This window comes from Rhinatrema bivittatum, chromosome 4 (assembly GCF_901001135.1).
Source record: "Rhinatrema bivittatum chromosome 4, aRhiBiv1.1, whole genome shotgun sequence".
Taxonomy (NCBI): Eukaryota; Metazoa; Chordata; class Amphibia; order Gymnophiona; family Rhinatrematidae; genus Rhinatrema; species Rhinatrema bivittatum.
In genome coordinates this window covers 274,899,574-274,912,277 of record NC_042618.1, presented here as the reverse complement: position 1 = coordinate 274,912,277, position 12,704 = coordinate 274,899,574, and the positions used below count along the sequence as shown (strand labels likewise).

General features: G+C 46.5%; 1 protein-coding gene across 2 annotated transcripts in view; it reads left to right on the top strand.

The window, feature by feature from the left end:
- Positions 1-12,285, top strand: part of MPPED1 (metallophosphoesterase domain containing 1) — a 419,956-nt gene extending 407,671 nt beyond the window's left edge. For both annotated transcript variants that reach the window (XM_029600130.1, XM_029600131.1), the window contains exon 6: positions 12,161-12,285. In XM_029600130.1, coding sequence (XP_029455990.1) covers positions 12,161-12,279 — 119 coding nt within the window. In that variant the 3' untranslated portion in view covers positions 12,280-12,285. The remainder of the gene's footprint in view (positions 1-12,160) is intronic.
- Positions 12,286-12,704: the final 419 nt, after the last annotated feature.

Sequence of the window (12,704 nt, the reverse complement as noted above, 5' to 3'; positions counted from 1 at the left end):
CCGGGACCCGTAACAGTACCATCCCCTCTTACGCCCCGTCGGGGAGGCCCTGGGTTCACCTGAGTGAACCTGGGGAAACTGCCATAGTAGTTCTTCCCCATGGTAACGGAAGCAGAACCCGGACTAGGATCACGGCAAGGCCTCTGAGCGGGAACCAAGTTGGAAATGGAACAAGAGACAAAAGCAGGATCCTTGGACGTCTGCAAGCAGGTGGAGTGGCAAGATGGACTCCACTGGGTAATTCGCAGGGTATCCCATTGAATCGTGGGCGAATGCTTCTGCAGCCACGGCAACCCTAGCACCACGGGGTGGACGGCCTTCTCTAAGACTAAGAAAGCTATCTCCTCTGAGTGGATTGCCCCGGTGCGGACTGTAACGGGTGTCGTGGAGGTCTTGATATGCCCCGGAAGGAGCGAACCCTGGATGGAGGTAATTCGTAGCAGGGTCTCCCACTCTTGCATGGGAATCCGCAGTTGGGAGACTAACTCCTGTCAAATAAAATTACCCCCTGCTCCGGAGGTCCAGGAATGCGAGGGTCTCCAGTGACCCTCCTGGGAAACTCCAATGTATTGGTACAGTGCATTGAGGAACTGAGGCACAACCCAGGAGGAGCTCCTCACGACCTCCTAGGTTCTGGTGTCTTTCCAGACGCTCCTGGCAGTTGACCAGAAAATGACCTTGCTGGCCGCAATAGAGACACAAGCCCTGAGGGCAGCGACTCTGTCTCTCCTCCATGGAGAGCGGGGAACGTCCCAACCGTACAGGTTCAGTAGGGGTAGTCTCCAGACATTCAATCGTAGGAGAAGATGATGCCTCGGAATACGCGGAAACCAACGGGGAATTACTTCGGGCAGGTCATTGCTCTCTCGCCCTCTGCTGGAGGCGGCGGTCGATGCGGCCAGCCATGTCTATTAGTGCATTGAGATCCTCCGGAGATCAGGGCTGCGAGCTCATTCTTGATACGCCCGGATAGACTTCTAGGAAAATGGATTTTAGGCTGCCGTCTTGCCAACCGACCTCCTAGGCAAGAGTACGGAAATCCATAGCATAGTCTGCCAGGGAGCGGACCCCTTGGCGTAACTGGAGCAGTTCTGTCGTAGCAGTGGCCAAGCGAGCTGGTTCATCGAAAGCCTGTCGGAAGCTCGAGATGAAATGCTGTAAATCCTCAAACGAGGGTTCATTATGTTCCCAGAGCGGGGAGGCCCACCATAGGACCTTTCCATCGAGGAGGGAGAGAATGTAGGCCACCTTCACCGAATCAGTGGGGGAACTGCCGGGGCAACAGAGTGAACTGTAGGAAACATTGGTTCAGAAAGCTGCGGCAGGTCTTTGCATCTCCGGCGTAACGAGAAGGTGCAGGTAACTGAGTTGTCGAGATAACTTGTTCCTCGGGTGCCGTCCTATCGGCGGGCGGAGGATTCATGGGTATCTTATCTAGGTGGGCAGCTAGCTGCTCCACCATAGCTGCCAAGCCATCAAAACATTGCTGTAATTGCTGCAATTGTTGGGCCATTCCTGGGATGGCTCGAAGGCCCGGCATATCCGCCAAGTCCAGGGCCTTGCAATCTGTTGTGAATAAGCTGTTTTAGTGGACCCTTGGGCCGACCTGCAAGAGACTGGGATAAGGTGTTCTAATGTCTCTAGAAATGGGCAGGTCGGGAGGCGGATATCTGACAGGACATAGACGATGCTCTTCACCCTGGAAGCTGGTGCTCCCCTGGGAGGAGCCCGTAGGAGCCCAACCACTGGGACTTAGGCAGGTAGTGGATCAGGACGGGTAACTGGAACCAGACTAGGACAGTAGCAATACTGTAACTGGGTTCGGGTTCTGGAACCAGGCAGGAACTGTAGCAAGACTTGGGTACTGGAACCAGGCAGGAACTGAAAGTAAGAAAGGTACTGGAACCAGACTGGAACTGAAGCAAGACAGATACTGGAACCGGACTGGAACTGAAGCAAGACAGGTACTGGGACCGGACTGGAACTGAAGCAAGAGGTTACTGGAACCAGGCAGGAACGGTGGCAAGACTCGGGAACTGGAACCAGGCAGGAACTGTGGCAGAGACCGGAGCCCCCCCGGGAGGAGCCCATAGGGGCCCGGCCACTGTAGCAAGCAGGCAATGAAGCAGAAGGCAGGAACGGTAGCAGGCAGGCACTGTAGCAGGCAGGCAAGCACTGTAGTAGGCAGGCAGGCACTGTAGAACACCTTGGGGCCTGGCGCAACTAGGGACCGCGGTGGAACCCGGTTGCAAGGCCCCGAGTAGGAGCAGACGCCGGGGTTAAATGCCCCACAGTGTCTGACGTCATCGAAGAGGGAGGAGCGTCGCGCGGCGGGAAGCGGGCTATTTCAGCCCCCTTCCTGCGCGCGCGCGTCTAGGGAAACGGCGTTCCCGGGGAGGCCTCCGCGGGAACGCTGCCGACATCTGCGCCGCCGGGGCCCGCGAAGGGCAGGGAAGGCCCCGGTCGCGACCGGGACCATAACACAAATTAACACAGTATGACAGTGGCTAAAAGGATTAGAAAAAAATGGAATATTTCTAATATTCAACAAAAGCACTGTTGATAAAGAAGACTGTAGTAAAATACAAAATGCACACACAACAGCAAGCCGTAACAGTCTGGGAATACTATAAGAAGAATAGATAGAGCCATGATTCATTGATTTAGAAAAATTCTTCACTCTGATATGTTCCTTTGCTTTCTCAGGCTGGTTTCCTTGACAATGGATCCTGGTTCTTCTCCAACCTCGCACATGAGTCATAGGCATCGGGGCTAGTTAGTATGGAAACTCCCATATGACCTGCCCTTCCTCTGGCTCTTTCTTTCCATTGTAGCCAATGCTTTTCAATGGGAAATGTAAATGAATGAAACAAATGACATATGCTTCATTCATGGTACTTGCTGATTTGTTTTTGGGAGCAAACAAACCAAACAAATACAATACATTTGTAATGGATTGGCCATTTGTTTTAAACAAATGCACATCCCTAATAACTGGAGGGAGGTCTAAAGGCACACTGGTTGGGAAACATTGCTGTATAAGCCTCCAAATGGGATCTCACCAGAGTACTGAACATAAGAACATAAGAACATAAGAAAATGCCATACTGGGTCAGACCAAAGGATCTAAAGCAGACAGAGTCAGTTGAAAGGGCAGATACAAAAATGGTCAGCAGTCTTTATCATAAAGTATATGGGGACAGATTTAAAGATTTAAAGATCAAAACATGTGTACCCTGGAGGAAAGGAGCTATGATAGAGACATTTAAATACTTCCAGGAAATAAATACGGAGGAGACAGGCCTCTTTCAATGAAAAGGAGGTTCTGGAATGAGGGGCCATGCATTGAGCGTGAAAGGAAGTATATTCAGGAGTAATCTAAGGAAATATTTATTTGCAGAAAGGGTGATAGATGCATGGAATAGCCTTTCTGCTTAAATGGTGGAAACATGGACAGTATCAGAATTCATGAAAGCATGTGACAAGTACAGAGGATCTTTGAGGGAGAGGAAGGGATTGTAAAGCTGTGGAGGGGTAGTCTAAATGGGCAGAATAGTCTTTATCTGCCATCATCATGTTCTATGTTTCTATTTTACATACTGAAAGGGTTTTCATTATTGCTCTCCTCATGCCTATGAGAAAAATAGCTTAGTAAATCAGGCCCTGAATGTGAATTCTGGTGAGATTTTCTCAATGTGGTCAAAAGTTCAAGTGAAGATATTCCTATAAAAAATATAAATTGATATAGGTATGTATGAATGGATAATGGGTTTCTAGAACAAACTGATGGACACTGAAAATATGAATCAATATCTTTCATTACATCTGACTACTGTGGGGTGAATTTTAATAGTTGCTTGTGTTAAAAGGCTAATATATATATATACGGTATATATGGGTCGAGCACAAGCAACTCTTATTTTAAAACTGAAAAAATATGTCTGTATATGTGTGTGTGTGTACAACAGAATGCTCCAAAAAAAGAGGAAGATTTGAGATGGGTCAGTGGCATTCTAGGGTGGCATCCACATTTATGTATGGAAATTTTGATTTTAAAACTGAGAAACACAGCATGCATCAGACTCTTAACTGTGTATATTTACTTCTGCTCATTTTCAGGTATAAGTCAGAATAAAACTCATTAATGCCAAAAACTGACTGGGTGAGGGGTCTGGGAAAACTGTGGGGAATGTAGGCTAAAGAACCAGAGGGGTCTTGATGACTTAGACATTGACTGGGCAAACTGATTATTATCTTCAAGCGCACATATTTTAAAATGTGCTCACTTGCATATAAAAGTCGACAAGTCCTAAGGAAAGGTACGCAAATAACATTCCCCTGCATAACCACTTAAAACTAGGAGCACACATATGCACTGTAGATATAGTTTGTATTATATGCTCAAACTTGTATGGATGATTTAACATTCCAGCATATGTGTGTACCCTCAAGCTTGTTTTAAAGTTATCATCTCTATTAAGAACATAAGAACATGCCATTCTGGGTCAGACAAAGGGTCCATCAAGCCCAGCATTCTGTTTCCAACCATGGCCAATCCAGGCTACAAGTAGCTGGCAAGTACCCAAAAACTAAGTATATCACATGCCACTGCAGTGACAATTTTCAAAGTCAACTTGATTAATAGCAGGAAATGGATTTCTCCTCCAATAACTTATCCAAACGTTTTTTTTAAATCCAGCTACGCTAACTGCACTAAACACATCCCCTGGCATCAAATTCCAGAGTTTAATTGTGCATTGAGTGAAAAAGAACTTTCTCCGATTAGTTTTAAATGTGCTTCATGCTAACTTCATGGAGTGCCCCCTAGACGTTCTGTTATCTAAAATAGTAAATAACTGATTCAAATTTAACCATTCTAGACCTCTCATGATTTTAAATACCTCTATCATATCCCCCCTCAACCATTTCTTCTCCAAGCTGAACAGTCCTAAACTCTTTAGTCTTTCCTCATAGGGGAGCTGTTCCATTCCCCTTATCATTTTGGTAGCCCTTCTCTGTACCTTCTCCATCGCAATTATATCTTTTCTGAGATGTGACGACCAGAACTGTATACAGTATTCAAGGTGCGGTCTCACCATGTAGTGATACAGAGGCATTATGACATTTTCTGTTTTATTCACCATTCCACCTTTGTTCCATTAAACCATGTCTTTCTCTTTGTTCAGTGATTTTGATCTTTAGAACACTTTCCACTATTTTTCCTGGCACTGAAGTCAGGCTAACTGGTCTGTAGTTTCCCGGATCACCCCTTGAGCCCTTTTTAAATATTGGGGTTACATTAGCCACCCTCCAGCCTCTTCAGGTACAATGGACAATTTTAATGATAGATTACTAATTTTTACTAATAGAACTGAAATTTCTTTTTTTAGTTCCTTCAGAACCCTGAGGTGTATACCATCTGGTCCAGGTGATTTACCACTCTTCAGTTTGTTAATCAAGCCTACCACATCTTCTAGGTTTAACATGATTTGATTCAGTCCATCTGAATCATTACCCATAAAAACCTTCTCCGGAACAGTTATCACTGAAGCAAAGAAAGCATTTAATCTTTCCATTATGGCCTTATCTTCTCAAAGGGCCCCTTTAACTCCTCAATCATCTAACGATCCAACTGACTCCTTCACAGGCTTTCTGATTCAGATATATTTAAAAAGTTTTTACTGTGAGTTTTTACCTCTACGTCCAACTTCTTTTCAAATTCCCACTTAGCCTGTATTATCAATGTCTTACATTTAACTTGCCAGCGCAAAGCCGTGGTTCTCGGATGATGTCGTGCCCGAGAATGGAGTGGCCTGCAGGTGGGATTCATCCCCATGCTCCTGAGCCTCTGTTCCCACCAGCCATGGGGGAAGCTTCGGATGACACCGGCTTCGTCATTGGAGTTCCTCCTTGCCTGGATCTTACCTGTGCTTGTCCCACTGTCCTCGTGGTCCGTGACCAGCCTCCTAGGGCTGTGTAGGGCGCATAGTGGGACAGGGTGGTCTGCAACTCAGTCCCGCGGGTGGGCTGAGTAGGGCGCCCTGAGGGACAGTGCCAATGTCCTCCTGCCTTATGTCTTGTCTTGTTTGGATCAAGTTCCTTGTCATGCTTGTGATGCTGTCGCATCAACCCAGTCTCGTCCGAGATGCCCTTGCATCAATCATAGTCCTGTCTACGTGTCAAGACCTCCGTCTGCCCTCTACCTCAGGCCGGCCTGCTGCTCCTTGCCGATTCAAGCGGCAGGTCCGAAAGGGCTCGGAACAGTCGGAGGACCGTTCCCCTACCAACATCATCTGTTGTTTGCTCTGGGAGCTTGCAGGCCCGGCAGGGGGTAAGACCATGTTTAGTCATGCTGGGACATGCCGTCACCCCTCGGTTCGGCCCTGGATTCGTCTGGGTTCGGGCTGAGGCCCAAGGGCACACTAAACACCCCTTCTCAACAGAATGCAAGGTCATGTGCCCGAGGGTGCTCCTCAGGGATGGATCCGCCTTGTTCCTGAGTCTTGTCTGTGTTCCTGGACTGGTTTTGGGACCAAAAAACTTTTTCAAGTTTTTTGTATACGACCTGCTGGACGCACCAGCTGTCTGGATAATACAACCTTCAGGAGGCGCCTGCATCCAGACTTTTTTGTCATGTTTGCCAGCTTGGGGTTGTTACGACCTGCAGGAGGCGCCTGGTTAGCTGGTTTTGCTTTGCCCGCCCTGGGTTCCCTCCCCCAGGCCTTCTTGGTGTTTTTTGTGTTTCTTGTCTTGTTTATGCTGTGTGTTGTTGGTTGTGTTGCTCGTTTGTGCTGTGTGTTTTGTTGTTGCTCATTTGTGCTGTGTCTTTTGTTGTTGCTCGTTTTTGCTGTGTGTTTTGTTGTTGCTCATTTCTGCTGTGTGTTTTGTTGTTGCTCGTCTGTGCTGTGTGTGGGTTGCTGGTTTGTGCTGTTTTCCGCTTGTTGCTCGTCTGTGCTGTTTTCTGCCTGTTGCTCGTCTGTGTTGTTCTCTGTCTGTTCTTCGTTTGTTTTGTTTGGTTTCCGCTTGTTGTTTCCCGCTTGTGTGTTCCCGTCCTCCTTGTTCCCGCATTTCGTTCCCTCGTTTCCTGTCTCTCCCTCTTCGCTCTTTCGCCCTTCGCTCCTTCACTTTCCGCTCTCTTGCTCCTTGCTCTTTCGCTCCCTTGCTCTCTGCTCTCTTGCTCTCCGCTCCCTTGCTCTCTGCTCCTATGTTCTCCGTTCCCTTGCTATCTGCTCCTTCGCTCTCTGTTCCCTTGCTCTCCGCTCCTTCGCTCCGTTTCCTTGCTCTCCGCTCCCTCGCTCTCTGTTCCCTTGCTCTCCGCTTCCTCGCTCTCCTTTCCCTTGCTCCCTCTTTTATGTTTTTTGTGTTGTCGGTCGCGCGGACACCGTTCGCTCGGTCGCTGCTCGCACGGCCCCGTGTTCCCTCGGTCTCGCGCTCCCTCGGTCTCGTCTGCTCTTGGCCTCGTGTTCTTTGGTCTCTCGTCGTGTCTTCTGTTCGCTTGTTTGCGCTTTTTGTTGGTGCGCTGTTCGCTTGTTTGTGCTGTTATGCGCTGTTTGTTGTGCGCTGTTCGCTTGTTTGTGTTTTCCATTTGTTGTTTGTGCTGTTGTTGTGGTTCTTGCTTGTCTTCTATGCTCTGTGCTGCCTTGTTCCTGGTCCTCCTAAAAGGAGGGGGGACCCCTTTGAGGGGGGGTACTATTATAAACCCTCCTGTAGTGTTGCTACGGGAGGCTCCTTACCTCTTCCTGGAGGCCGCTCCAAAGCCGGGGCCTCGCTTGCGAACTGTCCAGGATTTGCTCTAGGGCCTGGGAGGCCTCGATGTCCTTGGGGCCTGCCTGAGGCTGCTTGTGTTTGCATGGACTTCCTGATTTGAGCCACGCCCTTCTCCCTAGGGGCCGGCCCGCAGCACTTCTCCATAGTTATAAGGCCAGCTAGGTGTGGGCCTGCCAAACTCCTCCCAGGGAGTCGCCGGTCTGCAGCCCTATAAAAGGACTTCAACTTCAGTCTGTCTTTGCCATGCATCAGAGTGACTTCCCTCTGGAGGCTCCTGCCTGCCAGAGCCTTGTAAGGTCTTCTGTTCTTCGTGGAGCTCCTCTTCTCGTCTGCCTTCGTACCACGTCTTTGTATCTTGATGTCTTGCCTGAGGTCCCTGACCATGTCCTGATGTTCCGCCATGATCTTCCTCGCCCTGATGTGTCTGCCTGCTAGGATGTTCTTCCCTGCGTCTTCGTTTGATGCTCCTGAGCCTTCCGTTCCTGCAAAGCTGTAGTTCTCGGATGGTGTCGTGCCCGAGAATGGAGTGGCCTGCAGGTGGGATTCGTCCCTGTGCTCCTGAGCCTCTGTTCCCGCCAGCCATGGGGGAAGCTTTGGATGACACCGGCTTCATCATTGGAGTTCCTCCTTGCCTGGGTCTTCCCTGCGCTTGTCCCACTCCCCTGGGACAGGGTGGTCCGCGACTCAGTCCCGCAGGTGGGCTGAGTAGGGCGCCCTGAGAGACAGTGCCAATGTCCTCCTGCCTTATGTCTTGTCTTGTTTGGATCAAGTTTCTCGTCATGCTTGTGATGCCGTCGCATCAACCCAGTCTTGTCCGAGATGCCCTCGCATCCATCTTAGTCCTGTCTACGTGTCAAGGCCTCCGTCTGCCCTCAACCTCAGGCCAGCTTGCTGCTCCTTGCCGATTCAAGCGGCAGGTCCGAAAGGGCTCGGAACAGTCGGAGGACCGTTCCCCTACCAACATCATCTGTTGTTGGCTCTGGGAGCTTGCAGGCCCGGCAGAGGGTAAAACCGTGTTCTGCCATGCTGGGACACGCCGTCAACCCTTGGTTCGGCCCTGGATTCGTCTGGGGTCGGGCTGAGGCCCAAGGGCACACTAAACACCCCGTTCTCAACAAATATTATTGCTCACTCCATTAACATCAATGTACGTCACCTCATTCAATACTTATTGCTTGTTCTATTAATATTAATTTATATTACATCATTTATTGCTTAATGCTCGCTCTATTAACATTATCTCTGGTGCTGATGTGGTTGTTATCAGATTATTGGTCTTTAAGTTGTATGGTTTTCTGAAGAGCTATAGTTTCAGTTCACACTTGAAATTCTATCTGTTATTTGACGTATTCACTCTGGAAGGGATTCTACAGCTTGGGGCTTCTGTGAATTGTAGTTTTGAATTGTCACTCCTAATAAACTTGGTTGATGATGTTGAAAATCAGAGTTAAAACTTTATAGTGAATTCTGGATTGTATAGGTAGCCCGTGCAGCGCAATCAGCGAGGGGATGATGTGTTCAAATTTCCTTGTTCCTAGTAAGAGTCTTGCAGAGGCATTTTGAAGTAGCTGTAGTGGTTTTAGTAGATTTTATAGTAGGCCTAGTAGAAGAGAGTTGCAGTAGTCTAGGTTTGAACATATAAGTATAAGAAGGTACGGAAGTCTTGAGTTGTTAACAAGAGTTTCAGTTGATGAAATTTTCTTAGCTTGGAGTACCCTGTTTTATTAATTTGTTTATATGCTTTTTCATAGTGAAGTTCTCATTGACCTGTATTGCCAAGTCACATACTTGATCTGAGTGAGTAATATCAGTGATTCCTAGGTCTAGGGATGCTGGTTTGATTAGTGTGTTGTCTTTCCTTAACCAAACTATTTCAGTTTTGGGGGGTGTTAGAGTTTTTGGCTGTATGACATATGAACACAAGAACATAAGAACATGCCATGCTGGGTCAGACCAAGGGTCCATCAAGCCCAGCATCCTGTTTCCAACAGTGGCTAATCCAGGCCATTAGAACCTGGCAAGTACCCCAAAACTAAGTCTATTCCATGTTACTGTTGCTAGTAATAGCAGTGGCTATTTTCTAAGTCAACTTAAAAGTCCTAACCTCTTTAGTTTTTTCTCATAGGGGAGCTGTTCCAATCCCCTTATCATTTTGGTCGCCCTTCTCTGTACCTTCTCCATTGCAATTATATCTTTTTTTAGATGTGGCGACCAGAATTGTACACAGTATTCAAGGTGCGGTCTCACCATGGAGCGATTCAGAGGCATTATGACATTTTCCATTTTATTCATCATTCCCTTTCTAATAATTCCAAACATTCTGTTTGCTTTTTTGACTGCCGCAGCACACTGAACTGACGATTTCAATGTATTATCCACTATGACGCGTAGATCTCTTTCTTGGGTGGTAGCACCTAATATGGAACCTAACATTGTGTAACTATAGCATGGGTTATTTTTCCCTATATGCATCACCTTGCACTTATCCACATTAAATTTCATCTGCCATTTCGATGCCCAATTTTCCAGTTTCACAAGGTCTTCCTACAATTTATCACAATCTGCTTGTGATTTAACTACTCTGAACAATTTTGTATCATCTGCAAATTTGATTACCTCATTTGTCATATTTCTTTCCAGATCATTTGTAAGTATATTGAAAAATAATGGTCCCAATACAGATCCCTGAGGCACTCCTCTGCCCAATCCCTTCCACTGAGAAAATTGTCCATTTAATCCTACTCTGTTTCCTGTCTTTTAGCCAGTTTGTAATCCACGAAAGGGCATCGCCACCTGTCCCAAGACTTTTTACTTTTCCTAGAAGCCTCTCATGAGAAACTTTGTCAAACGCCTTCTGAAAATCCAAGTACACTACATCTACCGGTTCACCTTTATCCACATGTTTATTAACTCCTTCAAAAAAGTGAAGCAGATTTGTGAGGCAAGACTTGCCTTGGGTAAAGCCATGTTGACTTTGTTCCATTAAACCATGTCTTTCTATATGTTCTGTGATTTTGATGTTTAAACACTTTCCACTATTTTCCTGGGTATGTTGACAGGGACGACGTACTTTTTTCGAATATTTTGTCGAATTGGATATACAATTGTATGTCATCTGCATATAAGAAGAGATTTAGTCCTAGATGTGCTAATAATGCACACATAGGCAGCAGGTATATGTTGAATAGCATGGTTGAAAGTGCTGAACCTTGGGGGACACCTGTATTGATAGGGAAGGCCTGAAATTTGATTATCTTTTAGGAAGAATGAGAACCATTTGTTAACATTTCCATCTATTACAATTTTTCTTAGCTGGTGGCATAGAAGTGTATGGTCAACTATGTCCAATGCTGCTGTTAAATCATTTAGCACCAGGATTCATTGTTGTTAAAGCCTTGTAGTATAGGGTCGGCTAAGGAAATGAGTAGGGTTTCTGTTTTTTTGTGAACCCAAATTGGTTTAGGTATAGTATATTGTTATCTTCTAAGTGGTTCTCTATTTGTGATAAAACTGCTTTTACTAGATGTATATCAAGTAGTTTAGGCTTGAAAAAATAATCTATCACAATAAGGAATAAGATATTTGATCTTTCATTGAATATTTGCTGTGTTATCCATCTAAGTGTTTGATCAAAGTTTCTGATATGTATGTAACTTTGGATATACATAGGGGATAAGGATAGCGTAATGATTAAAGGTAAGGGGCACAACAACAACACCATTTTGAAACTCTTCTGTTAGTTTGAATGTATGTGAAGCTCTGAGATATTTTCATCTAAATGCTTTAGAAGAGCACATTATGGGCCGGAAATTTAATTTACACACGTAAAGCCCCGGGTTGCGTGTAAGTCCCGGGGCTTTACTACAAGGGTGGGAAGGGGGAGGGGCATGGGCGGGGTGGTTCAGAGGCGGGGTAGGGTCAGAGGCTCCTGGCACAGTGGCCATTTGCTGCTTTCCAGGGGATCGCGTGCCGGCAGTTGGCCGGTGTACACAACTTACTTCAGCCCCAGGGCTGAAGTAAGTTTTGAAACAAGAAAATAAAAAGAGAAAGGTAGGGGGGAAAGGGGAGGTAGGAGAAGGGAAGGGAAGGTGGGGTGGGGGTAGGAAACAGGGGAAGGGAGCACAGCTCGGCGCGGGCTCGGCGCGCACAAGGTGCACAATTGTGTACCCCCTTGCAAGCGCCAACCCCCGATTTTATAGTTTGCGTGCGCCTGTGCGTGCAAGTTATAAAATCGGGCGTACATGTGTGTACGCCGGGTAGTATGCGCACCTTTTAAAATCTACCCCTATATTTGCATCATAGGTTTTCAAAAATTACTGTATAATAATTAATTTGACTTAAGTGGTTGAAGTTAGAAAAATATTGAAATAAAAATGTTTTCTTTATTCTCTAGGTTATGGTGTAATGGCTGATGGAACAACAACCTATGTGAATTCATCTGTATGCACTGTTAATTACCAACCAGTCAACCCACCAATAGTTATTGACTTACCCACGCCAAGGAATACGTGATTACCTTAAGAACTGGATTCATAGAGGCTGAGCCCAGTAGATTTTTTTTTCTGTTAAAATACTCAGACAATTACAAAAGAATTTTCTTTCTCCCAGGACAAGCAGGATGGTAGCCCTCACATGTGGGTGACATCACTGGACGGAGCCCTGTCACGGAAAACATTTCTGTCAAAGTTTCTAGAAAGCTTTGACTGACACTGGCACACTGAGTGCACTGAGTATGCCCAGCATGCCATTATCCCTGTGTCCACAGGGGTCTCCCTTCAGTCTTCTTTTTTCCATGCTGCAGTTAGCATCGCTTTCAGGAGCTCTGTGAGAAATTTCTCACAACTTTTCCTCACAGAAACACTTGAAGTTTTACTTCACAAATTGTTTCCTACATGGGTCTTCCTACGCGTACATTTCATCGGCGCTCAGTGAGTACT